Source organism: Rattus norvegicus, chromosome 10, assembly GCF_021556685.1.
Source record: "Rattus norvegicus strain SHRSP/BbbUtx chromosome 10, alternate assembly SHRSP_T2T, whole genome shotgun sequence".
Classification (NCBI taxonomy): Eukaryota; Metazoa; Chordata; class Mammalia; order Rodentia; family Muridae; genus Rattus; species Rattus norvegicus.
In genome coordinates, this window is record NC_141543.1 from 74,945,523 (window position 1) to 74,966,478 (window position 20,956).

Below are 20,956 nucleotides of genomic sequence, written 5' to 3' on the forward strand. Positions count from 1 at the left end.
TTAGGCAATCGCTTCAAAAGTTCAAAGTAGAGGTTTTTTGAACTTGCCTTGTTTGCACCAAGCAACTGTCTGCCTTCACCTTTGGACCTACCCAAAAGTACTGAGGAGCTGAGCAGGTGCTCCACACCTGTAGTCTCAGTACTTGGGCAGCTGAGGCAGGAGGATCATGACAGTCAGTCCTACATAGCAAGTTCAGAGCCTGGGCTACAGAGTGAGAAGGGCAAAAAAGTACCGTCTTAGGATATCAGCCTGGTGGGTCGTGCAGACTTACAACCACAGTCTTGAGAGAGAGAGAGAGAGAGAGAGAGAGAGAGAGAGAGAGAGAGAGAGAGAGAGAGAGAGAGAGAGAGAAGAGAAGGGGAGGGAAGAGAGGAGAGGAGAGAGGAGAGGAGAGGAGAGGAGAGGAGAGGAGAGGAGAGGAGAGGAGAGGAGAGGAGAGGAGAGGAGAGGAGAGCAGGAGTTCAAGATCACCGTCAATCACATTGTGAAGTCACAGTTAGCGGGACTGCACAAGATCTTATCTAGCAATGCAAAACAAAACAAAAGGTCTCAGGGTCATACCAACCCTTCAAAAAGAAAGGCTTCTAGCTCCCTGAAAATACTCACAAGGTAATTAGCATGCTAATTGGAAATATGGTGCTAATGTATTAGTGGTGAAAAAAAAAGACATCAGGTTAAAAGTGGTATAGAGAGTGTTATGCTATGCAGCATATGCCGTTTATCATATGCATATATATTTGTAATGCCCATAAAAGAATTATCAGTGTTACTGGTTACCTGTGGGAGGAGAGATTAATGTAACTTTTATTCCTCTATTCCTTTACTTTCTCCATTATTTGCTGTAAATTTTGATAAGGAGAATGCACTTCAGTAATCAGAAAAACAAAACATGAAACTTTAATGAGAAATCATTTGCAACAGGAATTTGGTGCTCTGCAGAGGATTCACTGGCATTGAGTGTTTTGTAAGAGCGTATCTAGACTGATGCCGGAGCATTTGTGTGACTCTGGGGCAATCTGCAGACTGAAGTCCACATTGCAAAGTCCACACGGAGTGCCCCCTTCCTTTGCTCTTCTCAGCTCCTAGTTTCCAAATCCTCCCTGCACTGGGGGAGGGATTCAAAGCTGTTAGCTGATTAGGGAGAGGGGAAATGCTCAGAAGATTCTCGCTTTTGCCAAGACAACTGTCCCCACACAGAATGCACAGTTTGGACCTTGTCAGATTCCACGAAGAAAGCCAGTACAGATGTGACACAGGTTATTGTCCCACAGAAGAGCAGAACTGATGAGCACAGACCCAGCACAGCTCTTATCTTCTGGGAAATCTCATGTTCTGGGTTATGGAACATTCTGTTGGTGAGGGAAGGGGTGAATGCTGGCATTAATCCTAGAATCAAATAGAGTCTTAAATAACCTCCCCTCCTAGACCTGGGAAAGAGCAAAATTTTCTCTCTCAAGCATAGGGTCAAGCAAAGTAATGGATATCAGAATAAATGTGAGGTGATGTTTTGAATCACTAGCAGGGTGCAAATGTTCCACTCATGGTCTTGTGTCCCCTGTCTGCTGTGTGCTGAAAGTGCGTTCTGTGGGGTTTGAGAGGTTCTTCTGCTCTTCCAGGAAATTTTGACTCACTATGGCCCTGTATCTGTCCTTCCCTCCTGGCTCAGCTTATTCCCCTGCTTAGTTAGTACACTTTCAAGAATCCTGTGTGGAACAGTACTTAAAGTGGAAGGAGGAAGGTTAGAGTTTGTGTATGGTTCCGTCTCGAGAACTAAGAAAGCAGAATCACTTGCCAGGTGGTGACACATGCCTGGAATCTAAGGACATGGGAAGTGGGAGACCGGAGGATCATGAGCTGAAGGTCATTCTGGGAGTGTGTGTGTGTGTGTGTGTGTGTGTGAGAGAGAGAGAGAGAGAGAGAGAGAGAGAGAGAGAGAGAGAGAGAGAGAGAGACAGAGAGAGTGTGTGTGTGTGTGTGTGTGTGAGAGAGAGAGAGAGAAAGAGAGACACAGAGACAGAGACAGAGAGTGTGTGTGTGTGTGTGTGAGAGAGAGAGAGAGAGAGACACACAGAGACAGAGAGAGTGTGTGTGTGTGAGTGTGTGTGAGAGAGAGAGAGAGAGAGAAAGAGAGAGACACACAGAGACAGAGACAGAGAGTGTGTGTGTGTGTGAGAGAGAGAGAGACACACACAGAGACAGAGAGAGAGTGTGTGTGTGTGAGTGTGTGTGTGTGTGAGAGAGAGAGAGACAGAGACAGAGAGAGAGAGAGTGTGTGTGTGTGAGAGAGAGAGAGACACAGAGACAGAGAGAGAGTGTGTGTGTGTGAGTGTGTGTAGGGGGGCGTGGAACATTTGGCAACTGGAATGGTTTCACAATCACAGAGAAAGAAGCAGGACAACCATGTCCACTGCTTCAGTTGCTTCAGTCCCTGGCTCTATTTTCCACAGAACTGTATGTTCTTGTTTTATTTTTTGAGACACGGTTTCTCTGTGTACCCCTGGCTGTCCTGGAACTCACTCTGTAGACCAGGCTGGCCATGAACTAAGAGATCTGCCTCCTGAGTGCTTGAATTAAAGGCATGTGCCACCTCTGCCTAGCTCTCACTGAACTCTTAATTAGCAGGTCAGACTCTGTTCATAGCTATGCCCCTGTGAGAGAGCTCATCATACAATCATCTTGTTCTAGAGTCCTTCTCAAAACCATGTGCAGCTCATTGGTAAAATAAGGCCTAGCCAGGAGGTGGGGAGGTCTGGGCTTCAGCTACATAGCAAGTTAGAGGCCAGCCTGAGCCACATCATAATATCCTGTCTCAAAAAATTAAAAATTAAATAAGGCATAGCAAGGCCTGATGGTGCACACTTGTATTGCCAGCTCCTTTTGGAAGCTGAAGCAAGAGAGTTGAAAGTTCAAGGCACCCAGAGAGTTCCAGGTCCTTGGAACTCGGTGACGCCCTGTCTCAAAATAAAAGTTACTTTTACAAAAAGGGTTTAGTATATAGCCAAGTTGCAGGATACTTTCACTGTGAGAACCTTGGTCCAAGTCAAAGCACACACACACACAAAAAAAAAACAAAAACAAAAACAAAAACAAAAACAAAAAAGGGCATAATATCAGGTCTACTTTGGGAATTCTGAACCTTCAGATTTCATTTGAAGCTATATATTCCTGCTGTTCTGAAACCCTTTAGGAATGACTCATAGAGAAGGGCCTTGGGATGCCTGTGGCTGGGTTCCCTTTACCAGGTTGCTGATAGCGGCAGGTGCAGCTGTGGAAGGTAAATGACAGCCAGTGAGTACGAGGAAAGCTAGGAGGCTAAGTGGAGCCGGGATGTGTGCCGCAGTGCAGTGTCACCTCCCGGCCTTTGGAGGCTGTGTTTGTCTTTTATCCCGGAGAGCAGTAAGATCCATTCGGAACGCTTGGAGGCAAGGACTTTGTCTTCATTTGCTGGGATGGAGAGTAACTGTGCAGAGCGAATCACGGAGGCTTATGGCCGTGTCAGTTGCAGCGGCATGAAGGTAGCTCTGCTCTACCCACGCTCTTCCTTCGCTGTCTGGGCATGCCGTTTGATTGTAATGTCCCCGTGAAGATGAGTGTGAGAGCTTCAAGTGTCATCGCCTATTGATTTGCAATGAGGAGACGGTGGTGTCGAAGACAGCACCTACATTCAGAGTCAGGCGAAGCAGAGCTCAGAAGTATGTCTGGTGGATTACAGTGGTGCCTGTTGTTTTCTTTGAGGCTGAAGAGTTAGGAACATCCTGTCCGACCTAGAGGTGGAAGAGACACATGAATAAGGGTGTGAATGGCCTGAATCAGCAGGGATGGCTGGGGAGAGAATCCTATACAAATCAAGCACCCTCTTTGCTGCCAACGATTGTTCCGAGACTGAACACTGCTTGTGAGCTAAGAACCTATGAATCACTGCTGGGTGCTCGTCTTCTCCCCTTCCGGACCGTGTTCTCTCAGGAAAAGGCCCTGTGTGTCCAGCTGCTTTAAATCCACAGGAATTCTACTTCCTTTTTCGAATCAAACCCAGAAGATCTCATTATGTTTTTAAAGGGGTCGGGATTTAGACAGGGATTTATGTTTGAGACAGGATCTCTCGTATACCAAGATACCTCACTATGTAGTGGAAAAGGCCTCGAACTCTTGGTCCTCCTGCTTCCATCTCCAAGTGCTGGGAATATGGGTGTGTGCTACCACACCTGTGGGGACTGGCTGAAGTTCTGAGTGAGTCTTATTCCTCTTCCAGCCCCCAAAGGCACCAGGAGTGAACATGGTGTACATCCATACATTCATGCAAAACATCCATACTCATTAGAAAACATTAATCTAACCCCAAGGGGACAAATGAGTTCCCGCGTTTGAATACCGAGACAAGAAAAAGCCTGTTGCTAGGCTGGGGAATGGAGTGTGTGGGTGTGGGGTGTTGTGCTGTGCTTGTCACTATTCTGTGCAGTTGATGCGCCTTGAAAAGAATAGCAACACCTGTGCCATGCTGGACTATGCAGGTGTATGTGTGCGTGTGTGTGTGTGTATGTGTGTGTGTGTGCGTGTGTGCGTGTGTGCGTGTGTGTGTGTGTGTGTGTCTGTGTGTGTGTGTGCATTTATGTCTGTGTGTGTCTGAGTGTGCGTGCATGTGTGTATGTGTGTGTATGTGTGTATGTCTCTGTGTGTACATGTGTGTATGTGTGTGCATGTGTGTGTATGTATGTATGGGTACATGTGTGTGCATGTGTGTGTGCATGTGTGCGCGTGTATGTATGTATGTGTGCATGTGTGTGCATGTGTGTGTGTGTGTGCGTGTGTGCGCGTGTATGTATGTGTGCATGTGGTACTAGGGATCAAACCCCTTTACTACAACCTCTTTAAAACAATTCTCAGTGCTGTAATTCTACAGAAATGGACAACTTGTTTAGTTTAGTGTGGGGGAGTGCCTTTTGTTTGATGACTGGTTTTGTTTATTTGTTTTTGAAACAGTCTTGCTGTGATGCCCAGACTGTGCTAGGTCCAGTGGAAGCCTTGTCTTTTTACCTCAGTGAGAGTCTGGATGTTTTGGGGAAATGGTCCATCTATCACTTTCTACTGTTCCAAAGCTGAGTCTACACCTGGCCTGGAAATCAGCATTGAAAGCAGCTCAGTGAATCAACCTGTAGTGTCAGGTCAAACACCAAAAGGCACTATTCATAATCTTGTCAGGAAACCCAAAGACAAGGAAAGCAAAGTGGCTTTGCCATGTCACTAAACTGAGTTGACGTGCTGCGGATCCTGAACATTGCTGTGTCTGAGAGTTACCCAGTTTGAACACACATGTTTTCGTGCTAAAGATCTTACAATTAGGAGGACCTTCCTAAAGAATTGTAAAACTTAACTGTGTGATGGTGCATGCCTTTAACGTCAGCACTCAGGAGGCAGAGGCAGGCAGACCTCTGAGTTTGAGTCCAGTCTGGTCTACAGAGTGAGTTCCGGGACAGCCGGGGCTACACAGAGAAACCCTGTCTCAAAACAAACAAACAAACAAACAAACAAACAAAAAACAAAAAACAAAAAACAAAAAACCCAAACAAGCAAATAAACAAAACCAAAACAAACAAAAAAGAAATGTAAAACTCACATTGGATACAAACCTTGTTTAGGGTCCTGGGACCTGAAGTATTATTAGTTTAAACATAAATCCATCTCTACTTACAGAGCTTTTTAATTTTTATTTTTATGTGTAGTTGGCTGCTTGTTTGTGTGTGCACCATGTTTGTACCCACGGAGGTCAGAAGAGGGCATTGTAAGCCATGGACCTGGAGTTACAAGGTAGTCTTGGGCCACCCATGAGGAGACTAAGAACTGTTCTTAACTTCTGAGTCATCTCTTCATACTTTTTAAGGGACTTGTTAAAATTCTAAGAATAAGATGAACCCCATAGCATAAGTCTGCTTCATGCTTCTTGGAAAGCTGAGGCAGGTGGATGATTTGAAATAAAAATAAAAATCAAGGCTAGCCTGGGCAACATAGTGAGAACCCATCTGTAAGAATAGTAAGAATAATAAAGATTCCTAGACCCATTCTAGACACTAGACATTCTGATCCAGTCTATATGGGTCCCAGAAATAAGCATTTTATCTCTCTCCAACTTCTCCCTTCCCTCCCTTTCCCACAACTCACTGTCTCTGTCTCTGTCTCTCCTCCTCCTCCTCCTCCTCCTCCCCCTCCTTTTCCTCCTCCTCTTCTTCTTCCTCCTCCTCTTTTTCTGCCTCTTCCTTTTCATCCTTTCTTCTTTTTCCGTTGTATTTGTTTAAATGGTATCTCCTATAGCCCAGGATAGCCTCAAATGCCCTATAAAGCTGAAGCTGAAGCTGGCCTTGAACTATTGATTCTCCACCTACCTCCAAAGTGCTAGGATTATAGGTCTATACTCCAGCCAAATAACTTTTTTTTTGCCTCTCCTGGAATTCACTATGTATACCAGGATAGCCTAACCTCATAGAAATCTGCCTGCCTCTGCCTCTGCCTCCTGAGTGTTGGGATTAGAGGAGTGTATGCCACCACATCTGGCAGTATTTTGTCACAGAATAATTCATCACACTCGCGTTATAACTGAAACATTTCCCTACATCTCATTACACAGACTAACATTGTTTTGTGTAAACAAATGGCATAAACTATACAGAGAATACTTTCCTTCTCAGGCTGAGAGTCCAACTTGGACTCAGTTGTCCCGGGTTGCTGGTCTTCTTCCTTCCTTTCCCTTCTCCATAGCCACTGGCGTTGGCACAGCCGTCTGGCTCGTAGGCATTGACACTGCAGAAAGCATGACTGGTTATCACTTCAGTGACTGATGCACATTTGATTATCTTCCAGATATCATTTCAAGAAAATAGTACTTTATTTCTTAGCCCTCTCCACCTCCCCCTTCTCTCTCTCAGATAACCTGGCTGACATCATTTGCAAAATGGGCAAGGCTGGCCTGGAATTTCTGGTCTGCTCTCTACCTTCCGAGTTCTAGAATTCTAGAAAAATCTTCATCTCTAAGGAAGACCCTAGAGAGTGGAGAGAAGGAGCTCACATTATGAGAGCATGGTAGGGCTGGAGAGAGGCCTCAGTAGCTAAGAGCACTGACTGTTCTTCCCCATGTCCTGAGTTCAGTTCCCAGCAACTGCATGGCAGTTCGCATTTGTCTGAAACTCCATCTCCAGGAGTTCTGACACCTTTACACAGATACACATGCAGGCAAGGCACCAATGCATATAAAACATATATATTCACCCTCGAGGGGTGGGGTGGCAGCAGCTGTGCATGCCTTTATGGAAACAGAGGCAAGTGGGTCTCACCAACTTGGTCTATAGAGTGAGCTCCAGGATAGCCAAGGGCTATACAGAGCAACCCTGTGGGGTGATGGGAGTAGCACCCCTTGTTTGTGCCCAGTGCCTCTCATATGGGATGGATCCGAATTACCTTCCACAGTCCCAAGCAAGGCAAACCCCAGGAGCCCTATTTTACAGATAAGGCAGCTGTGGAATGGAGAAGTCAAAGCCACTTTCCACCAGCCACCCAGCTGCTGTTTGCTTTCCTTATGCTGTGCTGCCCTTCCAGCAGAAGGCAGTGTTCACTGATGAAGCCTGAGACCCAGTGTATCAGCACACACCAGCAAACTTACCGGGCAAGGGACTTCAAAGATGACAAACACTATAATAGCGGCCCCACTGAGCAGCAGAGTAGCAGCAATCAGAGCTTTAACTACGATACTCCATTTCTGCCTCCTCTTTAAGGACAGGTCTATGTCTGAAAGAAAAGAGGGAAGGAAGGAAAGGAGAGAGAACATGAGCAGGGCTCACCTCGGCTTGAACTTCTCCATGCTCACAGACTAATCAGAGACAGCCTTACTCAGAGATGGAGACTGCATTTTCATTTGAGGCTCAGAATCAAGTGGGTGGCATCAGGGCTCTTCTCTAGCCTCTTCCCTAGAGAGACTGCTCTTCCTGAGGTCCTGAGTTCAATTCCCAGTAACCACAAGGTGGCTCACAACCATCTGTAATGGGATCCGATGCCCTCTTCTGGTGTGTCTGAAGACAGCTACAGTGTACTCATAGGCATTAAATAAATAATATTTTTAAAGAAATCATGGGGCTGGAGAGATAGCTCAGTGGGCAGGACCACAGGCTTCTTTTCCAGAGGACCCGAGTTGGTTCCCAGTGCCCACATGACAGCTGTCTGTAACTCCAGTCCCAGGGCATCTGCCACCCTCACCCAGAGACACAGGTAGGCAAAATACCAGTGTACATAAAAAATATTTTTTACAAAATCACATGTCCTTCCATCTTTAGCACAGAGAAAAGAAAAATAACAATGCACAAAAATCACCTTTATTTCAGTCTTGGTGATACTAACCTTTCATCCTAACACTCAGGAGGCAGAGGCAGGGAGATCTCTTAAGTCCAAGGCTAGCCTGGTTTATTTAATGAGTCCAGGATAGCCGGGGCTATATAGTGTGACCGTGTCCCCAAAAGAAATGAACCAAACATCACCTTGCCTCTTGGTTTTTTGAAGGGGATTGGAGGAAGAAAGATGAATTGTTAATATTTTTGAATCGTAAACCATATGCAGGGCAGGGGGCTCACATCAATGCTGTTATTACTAATCTCATATTTACTGTTCTATTGGTATGAACCAGGGATGTAACCCAAACTTGAATCTTACAGAATTTGAGACTTGGCCAATTTAGGAAGGGCTATTTTTAGAAAAGAGTGTGGTTGGCTGGCATCGGCTCTGTTAATAATTGCTTGATATTGAAATACACTGCAAGTGTACCAGTTGGATTTACTGTGTCTCCAAGTCTGGCTACAGGTGAGTTCATTTTCATGAATTATCACTTTAAAAGAGGATTCATTATTATTTTTTTTTAAAGATTTATTTATTATATTTATTATATAGAAGTACACTGTAGCTGTCTTCAGACACACCAGAAGAGGGCATCAGATCTCATTACAGATGGTTATGAGCCACCATGTGGTTGCTGGGATTTGAACTCAGGACCTCTGGAAGAGCAGTCAATGCTCTCAACCACTGAGCCATCTCTCCAGCCCGATTCATTATTTTTATTTGTGTAATGTGTATGTGCCTGTGTGAGTATGTGTGCCTCAGGTGCTGGGCTGCATCACATTCTTTGGAACTAGAATTGCATGTGGCTGTGAGTTACCTGGGGTTGGTGCTGGGATCCAAATTGGAGTTCTCCACAAGGGATCTACAAGATGGTTCTTAATCACAGAGCCATCTCTCCATCCCCAAGGTAAAGAATTATTGATGGCACCAAACTACAGATGTGTCTGGGAACTTTCTATAGGGAGCTGGGTTTTCCCTATTTATAACATGGAACAATTTTTTAAAATATTTATTTATTTATTTTATGTATGTGAGTGTTCTAACTAACTGTATGTAGACCTGTGTTCCAGAAGAGGGCATCAGATCCTATGGTTGTGAGCCACCATGTGGTTGCTGGGAATTGAACTCAGGACCTCTGGAAGAGCAGCCAAAGCTCTTTTTTTTTTTTTTTCAGAGCTGGGGACCGAACCCAGGGCCTTGCGCTTCCTAGGCAAGCGCTCTACCACTGAGCTAAATCCCCAACCCCGCAGCCAAAGCTCTTAATCTCTGAGCCATCTCTCCAGCCCTCAAAACATGAAACAGTTTTTATTTTGAGGCAGGATTTCTCACTGTAGCCCTGGCTGTCCTGGAACTCACTCTGTAGACCAGGCTGGCCTTGAACTCATTGCCTGCCTCTGTCTCCTGAGTGCTGAGATCAAAGGCATGTACCACCACCACTGCCTCCTAGCAAATCAATTTTTTTTTCTATTCTTTTTTTCAGAGCTGAGGACCGAACCCAACGCCTTGCTCTTCCTAGGCAAGCGCTCTACCACTGAGCCAAATCCCCAATCCCGCAAATCAATTTTTAAAAAATTTTTTAAAAAACTTTCCAGGAAATTCCCAGGAGACCTAGAGTGATATTGGAGCTAACATGCCTCTTTTTCTTCCCATTCTTGCTTTGTCCCTACTTAATGTGTACCTTGTGTTAAAGGGATGGGGAAAGCCCCAGTGCTTGGAGTTTCCTCTCCTTTTCTTCTCAGCGATGTAGAGATGGCAGTGACGGGCACTGTCTCTGACAAAGCAGATCTGTCCTTCGCTGGGTACACCGTGCATTGTGAGATCCCTGGTAAAAAAGCTGTAAAACAAAAAGAAGCACCAGAGGGACAGCTGTAGGCCAGCACCATCCTGCACTGGTTTACCTGATAAAACCCTAGCTCTCCTCACTTCAAACAGTGTTTCTAACTGTGGCCCCGTTGACCTCTATGCTCATAGGTTTTAGAAGTAGGCACAGAATAATGCCAAGAATAAATGAGGCCAGAGATACTGAAAAGCGATATGGATTAAACCTCCTGGAGGCCTTTGAGGAGGACCAGGAATGAACGAACCATATCCTGCTCGCCTATCATTCTTGCAGTCATAATAAAGGCGGAGGGTGTAGCAGTGCTTAGAGTCTCCTTCATTAACAGAGGTGGCTCCAAAGTCCAGGCAAGAATGTGAAATGCATTTGCCTGAAGGACTGCTGCAGAGTTAGCAGAGCCCTGTCAACTACTCTGAGAAGGCAGCGAGGAGAGCAAGAGGAACTAGAAGATGGAAAGGTACCCAGCTTCGTGTTCTCCTCAGTTTCACTCATTTAATATAAAAAAAAAACAGTGTCTTAGTATGTGCCAGGCACTGCCTCAACATTGTATATCACCTGGATTCATATTAGCAAGAGAACAAAGAGGTGAGGGATCAGGGCAGAAGCGGAGACAAGAGTGACTATCATACATTTTATGGCTGGGTGTAGTGGATATGCATATGGTCCGGCCCTGGGGAGGCTGAGGCAGGAAGATAACATTGAGTTCAAGGCCAGCATGGACTCCATAGTGAGTACCAAGCCAGTTACAGATCATTAGCATGACCCCTCTCAAAAAGCAGAACAAAAAAGGTATTGTTTATTAGGCTAAGTGCTACTTGAAAAAATTAAAACTGGGGCTGGGCCTCGTGGCACACACCTTTTGATCCCAGCACTTGGGAGGCAGCCTGGTTTACATAGTGAGTTCCAGGACAACGAGAGCCACATAGAGAGACTCTCTCTTAAACACACCAAAACAAAACAACAAACAAACAAACACCAGAACAAGAAGCTAGTTGCGATAACTCACACCTGTAATCCCAACATTGGTGAGGCTGAGGCAGGAGGACTACTAGGAACTGAAGGCCATCCTGGGCTAACTAGTGATTGCCTAGCCAGCCTGAGCTACATAGTGTAAGACTCTGTCTTAAAAGTCAATTTTAGGGCTGGAGAGATGGCTTGGTGGTTAAGAGCACTTTCTGCTAATGCAGAAGACTTGGGTTTGGTTCCCAGCACCACATCAGGCCATCCATAACTGCCTATAACTTCAGTTCCAATATTCTTCCAGCCTCCCCTAACATCCACATACCTGTGATACACACACACACACACACACACACACACACACACACACACAAAGTGAAAATAAATCTGTAAAAACCAAAACCAATAACAACAACAGAACAAAACCCCAAGCCTTGCAAGATAAAGTAGTCTGCGTGGTGTTCACAGACAGGAGTTGGGCAACCTGTTGTGTCGGCCAACCCTCTCTGAGGTTAGAACTGATCCAAGACTTGAGGGAAGTGGTTTAGGTAGAGGGAAGGGGCAGTGAGAATGAAGTCCCCAAGGCAGATTGTGTCTGACGTGTGACAGTTGTAGGGAAGCAGTGGGACAGCCAGCAACCATCAGGAGGAGCAAGGGAGGTGGGCGTGGAGAGGGTACAGGGCTCCTGTGCCAAGCTAAGGGTTTTGGATATAAAGTTCTGTTGCAAGGTTTTGATCTAAAGAGTGACCTTTTTGTGGAGAGGGGAAGTAGTACTTTTTTGAGACAGGTTTCACTGTGTAACCTAGCCAGGCCTCTAACTCACAGCAGTCCTCCTGCTCAGCTGATTAGGCACCAGGATCACAGATATGAGCCACCATGTCCAGATAAGCTTCATTTCACTTGCCCCCTCACGGGCCTGCTGTGTTAGAAATGGACCATTGTGGGAGGAGGGTAGAGGCAGCGTGGCCTTGTGGTGGCAGCAGATTTTGGAGACAGCAGAGGAGAGATGATGGCATTCAGACTAGGGATAGAAGTGAGGAAGAGGGCTGGAGAGATGACTCAGCGGTTAAGAGCACTGACTGCTCTTCCAAAGGTCCTGAGTTCAAATCCCAGCAACCACATGGTGGCTCACAACCGTCTGTAATGAGGTCCTCTACTGGTGTGTGTGAAGACAGCTAAAGTGTGCTCATATATGATAAATAGATTAAAAAAAAAAGTGAGGAAGATGCATTCTGGCCATGGTCTGCAACTAACTGACCTGCTTACAGAGTGGACCCAACCAAATTCAGACCCGAATCCAGTTCAGATCCTCTCCAAACCCTCACCCCTTCTTCTTTAAGACAGGCTGTGACTGTGGAGCTCACACTAGCACTGAACTCCCTACACACCCGGACTGGCCTCAGAAATGAAATGAGTGAGTGAGAACCGTACCTCAGGTTCCCGAGTCTGAGGTTGTAGGTGTGCGAGCAAACCCAGTCTTCTATTCCATCTTAAATGTTGTCATTTACTAAGGGTGGTACATACCAAGCTGTCTATGTGGAGATCAGAGGACAGCCATGTGACGGGGGTCTTGCCTTCTGTCTTTATGCAAGCACTAGGATTGGAACTCAGGGTGTCTGGATGGCATCATTGGGTAGTAAGCACCGTCCCCTCCCCCAAGCCGTCTGGTGGGCCCTTATTCCATTTCACATGGTTTCTTATCATTGCTTGCCTTTAGCGTTTTCCCCACTTCAAGATGGGTTTTTCTTTGTAGCCCTGGCTATCCTGGAACTTGTTCTTTAAACCAAGTTGACCTTGAAAACTCAAAGATCTTTCTGCCTCTGCCTCCCAAGTGCTGGGATCAAAGGCACATGCCATCACGGCCCCACTGCAGTCCATTCCCATGAGTAGTAACATGTATCTTTGAAGATAAACAACTCACTTGGACAAGTTACCTGATTTCTTTTCTTTTTTTAATGTATTATATATAAGTACACTGTAGCTATCTTCAGACACACCAGAAGAGGGCATCAGATCTCATCACAGATGGTTGTGAGCCACCATGTGGTTGCTGGGAATTGAACTCAGGACCTCTGGAAGAGCAGTCAGTGCTCTTAACCGCTGAGCCATCTCTCCAGCCCAAGTTACCTGATTTCTAAGTTCAGGTTTCCCTGTTCGAAATATGGCTGTAATAAAAAATAATCGCTATATCTCTTTTTCAGGCATGTTGTGAAGATCAGAAACAAAGATGAGAAAGCAAGTAGGAAAAAGTTTTGCAGGCTGGCTAACTGGGTCTGAGAGATGAGGGGAAACCTAGAGATTGTTTAAGCAGTAGAAGTCTGCCTAGCAGCTAGAGGGATAGCAGCACTCTACCAAATCAGTCTCATCTATCAGAACAGAAATATCACTGAATTAATGTCTGTCCACATTGGCAGTTCATGTCTTTCAGATCTTATTTACCAGGTAACTGAGCATTGAGGTAAAACATGTTTGAAAACATAGTTTATTTCCACTGGGTAATGGAGGCACACACCTTTAATTCCACCACTTGTAGGTCAGAGGCAGGCGGGTCTTGGAGTTTGAGGCTAGCTCAGTCTATAGAGTGAGTTCCAGGCCAGCCAAGGCTATACAGTGAGACCATTTCAACAAACAAAGTAGAAATAGTTATCAAATGGATGAAGCAGGCATGTGTGGGGGTGCACACTTGTGATCTCAGCTATCAGAGGGTGGAGGCTGGGAAAAAGGGAGTTCAGGTTTATGCTCATCCACATAGTGAGTTGGGGTACATGAGAGCCAGTTTCAAAGAGACAAAATGAAATCAGGTAGGGTGTTTGATCTTTCTGTGTCCTATTAAAAACAAGTCTCCTAGCACTGGAGAGGTAAAGGCAGGCAGATCTCTGAGTTCAAGGCCAGTTTGGTCTACAGAAGTTCCAGAACAGCCAGGGTTACACAGAGAAATCCTGTCTTGGACCTCCCCCCTCCAAAAAAAAAAAAAAAAAAGAAAAAAAAGAAAGAAAAGAAACCTAGATAGATCTCTATGAAATCCGAAACCCGATGGGTAACTGGAAAGCTTCTAAGTATAAAATATCTGAGCAGTGGGAGCAGGAAATATAAACTATATTGGAAGCACTTGGCCCAGTTCCTTTTATGTTGCTGTGAGAAGACACTGACTGAAACCAGCTTAACTTAGAAGCATTTGCTCCATCAACTGGGCTATAGCCTCAGCCCCTGCCTTATGTTTCTTCTCTGCATTTTATGTTTGGTTCGTGTCTTGCAGTGACCATCTGTGTTGATGAAAGTTTTCATCCTTACAATTCCAAGTTCTTACTTTACTTTGAGGATATTTTCACTGATGTCATCTGAATGTATTTTAAACATCTTCCTCTGCAGACTGACGTCATCCAGTGTGGCAACTTCAGAGTGAATCTCTCCTGTATCCTTCTAAGTCTGACCACTTATTTACCTAGTTTTTACTTCTAACCTATTTGAGATCTATCACATCTTGGTGATTTAATGTGATTTGAATTCAGAATAAGCCTCTTCAGACGTGGAGAGAAAGTTTGTTTTAAAAGTTCGTTTATAAAACGGTTGTTTGGGATATGCCATCATGGTTTCATAGAAGTGAATGGTGAATGGTGATTGGGACCAAACTAACCTATATACATCCACGTGGTCGGTTTACGCACCTCAAATAGTCTACAGTACTGGCTCAGATCTGGATCTCAGAACCTCTGCCTTGAGGGAGCATCCGGGAGAAGGAGGAAGACTCTTCCTCCTGGAAGGAGCTCAAACACCCCAAGGCAAATGTTTTCAACAGGGCAGGTTGGTCTTTGGCATCTTTCCTCCCTCTTAAACCCTAGTTTTCCTGGTTCAGAAGTTCTAACAGCTAATGTCCTTAATTTCCTCAGGTCCCACAGTACACAGAATGATACAGTATTATGGAGAGAACTGTAGTCTGGAAAATAACTTAAGGCCAGTACTGGGATCAGGTCAAGCAGGATGTCAGGGTAAGAGGAAATAGAGGTCCAAATAAGTTGACACTGAGTTTTGAGTTTTAAGAGCCCTCTAATCTGTCATTATCAGTGGTAGAGTTTAATTAACTAGTTAATTGGGTTTTTTTTTTTTTGAAACAGGATTTTGTATAGCCGAGGCTGGCTTCAAACTTGATATGTTGTATAATGGGATTCCAGGTGTGTGCCACCATGCCTGGCTTTTAGGGGAAGTTTTTTTAAAGGAATGAAACACTCAAGTCATGTAAGGATAAACAAGTTATGGCTCTTGGGCCATATCCTGAGAAAATGGCTGCCCTCTTATTTCTCAATCTCTAGTCTAGATTTTGAAAGTTTATTTCTCCATCATTCTGTTTGTGATCTTTCTTACCCCCCTGCCCCTGGGTTCTCTTAAGTGTTGAGTGTCATTTTCCCAACAGTACAGCTACAGAGACTAAGGGAGAACTTTCTATGCTAATCTACTGGTCAGAAACTACTCGTTGGAAAGAATGTGTAAAAAGAGAGGACGGCAGAAATTGAGATTGAGAATCGCTGTGTTAGGGAAGATGAGGTTTCGGGAGGTGTAAGTAGGTGTGTGGAGTGGGGCTGAAGGAGCCAGCCATCCTGTGACTCTTCCTTGGAATTCACTTTCTTGATGAATGGCAGATGCAGAAGAGGAATGTCTAAAGCCACTGTTTATATTAGCAAGAGAATGGAAAGAACCAAAAATTCCCAACGGTGGTGAACTAGGGAAATAAACTGCAGTATAGTAGAACACCATTGAGAGGAATGAGGCAGGGCTGCTGACATGATACGCTCAGAAACAGAACTTATGCTGAGCATGTTCAAGGCCATGGACTACACGAGTCACATTAGTGGATATGAACATGGGACAAACCCATGCATGTGGGGAAAGCGAGGGGCAGAAGAGGGTACACCATGTGGCTCTGCTTCTCTCACAGGAGCTGTGGTGGTGTCTCATGCCTGCCACTCCAACACTTCAGAGGTAGAGGGAGGAGGTTTAGGAGGTCAAGGCTAGCCCTGGTACATAGGCTGTTAGAGGACATCCTGGGCTATATGAGACTTTGTTTCCAAAGAGGGTGTGGGGAGAGAAAATGTATACACACCTGTATGTGCTGTCTTTGGAAAAAAAATACAGTAGGTAATAGTAGTTCCTTCTGTCCCAAGGGAGAGGCCTGGAGGGCTGAGGACAGGAGTAGGAGGGGGACTGCTTTTCACTACAAATATATTCTGTTTGTAAATTTTACTGTGTGTACTAAAAATAAACAAGATTTACAAAACATTGGTTTTTTTAAAATTTTTTTTTGTTGACAGCTCTAGCTGTCCTGGAACTCACTATGTAGACATGGCTGGCCCCAGACTCACAGAAATCTGTCTGCCTTTGTCTCCTGAGTGCTGGAATTCAAGGCTTATACCCCTTACTTGGCCCACACACTACTGTTAAAAGAAGGCCCACCCACCTGTGTGGTGGTATTCACTTTTAATCCTAGCATTCAAGAGGCAGAAACAAATAGATTGCTGTAAATTTGAGGCTAGCCTAGTCTACATTAGCAGTTCTAGGTCAGGCGGGGATCTATAATAAGAACTTTTATAACAAAAAATTTAGACCTTATGAATATCATAGGAGACCAGGGCTAAAAAGGGTCTTAGAAATTAGAAATTCGAGGCCTGGAGCCAATGAATTGGATCAGTGGATAAAGGCACTTGCCACCGAGCCTGAAGACCTAACTTTGGTCTGACTCCCAAAGTTGTCCTCAGCTGTCCTCTAACTTCATAGCTGCCCGCCCCCTCCGCCAACCCCAGGACAGATAGATAAACATATACGTATAATTTCAAATTCTCGTTAAAGGAGTTAGAAAACTGGTTCTCAGAGGACACCATTTTTTTTCCCAAGGGGAGAACAGAACCTTCCATTGTGGCTTTGGCTGCTACTAAACAAACACTGACCAGCATGGATGTCAGCTGAATGTTAGTGCCAACCTGCCTCTATCGGCTCTCTGATCTCACTTTACCTGTTAGAAGGAATCCGTTCTGAAACTGGGACGTGGGCCTGAGGTGACAGCTTGGGGAAGCAGTGCGGTTTCTAGGAAGATCAGTAGCGACTGGCCGGTTCTTCAGAATGTACTTGACCTTTGGCCTTCTCTCTGAATATACAAGGTGGACTGTCACTCTCCTCCTGGAGCCAAGGCACTGCAGGGTAGCTATCGTCTGATTTCGGATGAATGGGGCCCCTTTGATATCTGTGTGAATTTCTGGAGGAACTAAACAGAAAAAGAAAGTTGGTTCTTAATCTGCACAGTCCCCAGATAACCCTCTTTTATCCTGACTCCCACTAAACTCCACAGCTTCACTTTGACCTGCTTTGGTCCACTTTCTCCTCCGATTGTGTTTATGGTACTGACTGCGCAGGCCTGCTCGTCTTCCTGCAAGGAGTCCGTGGAGATAAGTGGCTGCTGTGAGTTCAGCACAGAGATGCAGGGCGGCCTGAGTGCAGTTCCTTCTGTTCCTTCATCCCTATCTGATCTATATAGGCATGTGTTAGGTGTCAGGTTAATATAGAAAATCATTTCCAGGGCTGGAGAGATGGCTCAGTGGTTAAGAGACCGGCTGCTCTTCCAGAGGTCCTGAGTTCAATTCCCAGCAACCACATGGTGGCTCACAACCATCTGTAATGGGATCCGATGCCCTCTTCTGGCATGCAGGCCTATATACAGATGGAGCGCTCATTTGTCTAAACTGAATAAATCTTTTCAAAAAGCATATCTGAGATCTGGACTAAGAAGTACAGAGATAAGGAGGCATCTTTTAAAGGTTAAAAAGTAAATCCTGGGATGGCAAAGTGGTTTTCCAGGACGATCTCCATTCCCTACCTCTTATTACCAAATCCCTGTTGCTCCGCACATCCTCTGGGAAGAAGCTGGGCAGCTGTTCCACTTGGCAGCTGCTCTTTCTGAGGTCTAGGAAGGAAAACTGGGTCAGGGCTTACTGGGTCCTTGCTCTTTAGAATTCTGAGACAGGAGAAGAGACAAAAGAGGTCCTGCTTATAAAACTTAGAACTGGGGAGATCAAGTACTCCCTGAAAGAGACTTTAAAACACATGGCCAAATGCATTAAGTAGGACTTGCCCTGTTATAAATAAAACCGAGTACTGATATATTTCTGAGAGAAAGAAAAATGAAAGAGATGTGATTATTAAGTTAATGAGAGAATAGCCCATTCATTTGCCTTAAAAAGTTTATTTTATCTGCTTTTTTTTGGGGGGGGGCTGGGGACCGAACCCAGGGCCTTGAACCCAGGGCCTTGTGCCTGCTAGGCAAGCGCTGTACCACTGAGCTAAATCCCCAACCCCTGATCTGCTTTTCAAGACAGGGTTCTTCTGTGTAGATCGGCCATCCTGAAAAGTGCTATAGACCAGGCTAGCCTTGAACTCAGATCTGCTCCTCTGCCTCCCAGATGCTGGGGTTAAAGGTGTGTGCTGCCATGGCCTGGCTTCTGCTGCGTTACAAGGAGAGAGGCATGAAGGTTTATTATGTACTCCCTAAGATGTAGAAATCTAGAGAGCTACAGACTTAGTTATTTATGCTTTTGTGGTACGTGACTCATTCACAAGGTATGGGAATTTTCTTTCTCTGTTTTTTGTTTTGTTTTTGTTTTAGTCTTCTTTTTTTGAGATAGGGTCTCATTATTCTAGCTCTGACTGGCCTGGAACTAGCTATGTGGACTAAGTTGGCCTCTCTGTCTTCCAAACGCTGAGATTAAAAGCATCCTCTACAGGAATGGCTCAGTGGTTAAGGTCACTGGCTGCTCTTGCAGAGAACTAGAATTTGATTCCCAGCTCCCACATGGTGGTTCACAACTATTCTTAACTCCATTTCCAGAGATCTGGTGCTCTTTCCCACCCTCCAATGGCAGCAGGTACATACGTGGTGTACAGACCTACATGCAGGCTAAACATTCACACATAAAATAAAATGAATAAACCTAATAAAAAATCCCTTTAAAAACCATTCTCTACCACATTCAGCTTTAGCTCCTTAAAAACAAAAAGACGACTTTACTCTATAGCCCCCGCTGACTCTGTTCTGATTGCAATCCTCCTGCCTCCATCCCTCAAGAATTAAGTGAATTTTCTTAATTTGCGTACGTGTGCCATTGCTACATCTTATATTACTTTGTCTCCAGCTAGGTAATTTTAGAAAAGAAATGTATAAGAAACTCTGAAAAAAATTCATATTTTAAATAAACATTTACTACCAGGACTGGAGCACTTGCCTAGCATCCCGAGACTGTCTCTCAAGCCTCTGCACAAAACAAACAGAAATCCTCAAGTCAGTCAAGGATTCCCAGAGTAGCCAACAGTCCTGTTCTACCGCCGTATCACTGCTCCCCAGTGCTCCCCTATTAATATCTCCATTTAAACTATTCGAGTTGCCACTTTAAAAATGAAGGTGACATTGTATGAGGGGTCATGAACTTGAGAGTTCTAGGTGAGGCTAATTACAAAACTGTGGTACCATCTCACCATGAAAACTGTCTGACCATGCTTTTATGGTTATCCATGTAAGCAAGGAAAAAAGCAAGCATAGCATTCGGTGAAGATGTCTCATGAAACATATAGATGTGTCCCTGGGCTTACTAACAGCAGGTATGAGGTAACTTCAGCAAAGTACAACTTGTTGGGTATTGTCTACGTCTCTATCTGATGGAAGAGACTACAAATGCTTTCTAGGTTTCCTTTTGGATGCCCCAGCATATCAGGCTAGATATGTACTTACCGTTCTTGTTGGAATCGTAGGATGCAATCATTAGGCTGAAGACTAAGATGGTGTCCATGCCAGCCTGAGTTCATGAGCGCTTACTGTTGCTCTGTCACAGCCCCTTACAGCCTTGCCTCCCGTTGCGTTTACTGTCCTGGAACCAAGTTTCACTCTCACTATCTGGCTCTACCCTGACTATTTTGCCTTGTTTCCTGAAGACCCAGGAATACAGCTGATTGGAGAAAGAACCAAACCTGCCTATTAATGATTGACTTTGGAACTTGCCCTAACTTCACCGATGATGCCAACAATGGGAACTGTCATTATCTAAAGGTTTCCCTAACAGAAAGGGCATCCACACCTAAAGATAGGCTTTATGCATACTTTCAGATAGACACGTACTCGCAGGTGTGCTCTCTGATGGAGGAGGCATGGAGGTATATACACGGTCATTAAGAAATAAAGAGATGCCTATTAAGTGGTGCAAGTTCTAGGACAGAGGAAGATATCAGGGCAGAATGAGTCAGTCAGTGCCCTGTGTTGGGGAGAACACTGGACTCTTAAGAATCAGTACAACTGAGTTCTGGTTCAAGTCTATTTTGTCACCACGGGGAAATGACATGGCTACTCAATTTTTACCTTGTAGAGACTGAGGCTCAACCAAGATTCATTTACAGTCGTGACCATAGGTTCCCATGAGCATAGGCATTCCAATGGAATAGTGTATATTCCCACACTCAGAGTAAATGGAATGGGTATAGATAAAACAACTTCCTTATGACTATTGGGTCAGGAGGTTATGAGAAAGCTAGATTGGGTGAATGAGGGGTACTCTTTGCGGTTGGTAGTAGCTGCTATTCATTCTCCCCCAAATTGTATCTCTTAGCAAAAGTATATAATTAGTATTATGCTCTAAAGACTTTTTTAAAAAAGAGATCTTCCCATATAGTCCAGACTTTCTTGGAATTCATCCTCTATACCAGGCTGGCCTTGACTCCTGATTTTGCTTCTGCCTCATAAGATTGGAGATTACAAGCATGTACTAC

At 44.8% G+C, this 20,956-nt stretch overlaps 2 protein-coding genes across 4 annotated transcripts in view; one reads left to right on the forward strand and one right to left on the reverse strand.

The window, feature by feature from the left end:
* Acaca (acetyl-CoA carboxylase alpha) overlaps positions 1 to 20,956 on the forward strand; it is a 262,246-nt gene that overhangs the window by 19,813 nt on the left and 221,477 nt on the right. The gene's annotated exons all lie outside the window — the stretch shown is intronic.
* On the reverse strand, positions 885 to 20,085 carry C10h17orf78 (similar to human chromosome 17 open reading frame 78). 2 transcript variants are annotated; one of them, XM_087569247.1, is made up of 8 exons: positions 19,929 to 20,084; positions 18,024 to 18,110; positions 17,166 to 17,414; positions 10,046 to 10,201; positions 7,646 to 7,770; positions 6,587 to 6,789; positions 5,332 to 5,347; positions 885 to 3,764 (listed from the first exon to the last, which is right to left on the reverse strand). In XM_087569247.1, exons 1-8 carry the CDS (start codon positions 19,984 to 19,986, stop codon positions 3,687 to 3,689), a joined length of 972 nt encoding a protein of 323 aa, XP_087425373.1. In that variant the 5' UTR covers positions 19,987 to 20,084; the 3' UTR covers positions 885 to 3,686. The 2 variants fall into 2 exon arrangements, with proteins under 2 accessions (XP_087425373.1, NP_001434251.1); NM_001447322.1 differs by lacking the exons at positions 885 to 3,764; positions 5,332 to 5,347; positions 18,024 to 18,110 and having other exon boundaries at positions 6,580 to 6,789; positions 19,929 to 20,085.

Bases quoted from the DNA above. Each gene is read 5' to 3' on its own strand.
- C10h17orf78 (XM_087569247.1), bottom strand. From the start codon at position 19,986: ATGGACACCATCTTAGTCTTCAGCCTAATGATTGCATCCTACGATTCC. The intron at 18,111-19,928 runs GTAAGTACATAT...TTTCCTTCCTAG, and splicing joins CTACGATTCCAACAAGAACG to ACCTCAGAAAGAGCAGCTGC. The intron at 7,771-10,045 runs GTACACATTAAG...CTTTTCTTTCAG, and splicing joins CCCCATCCCTTTAACACAAG to ACATAGACCTGTCCTTAAAG.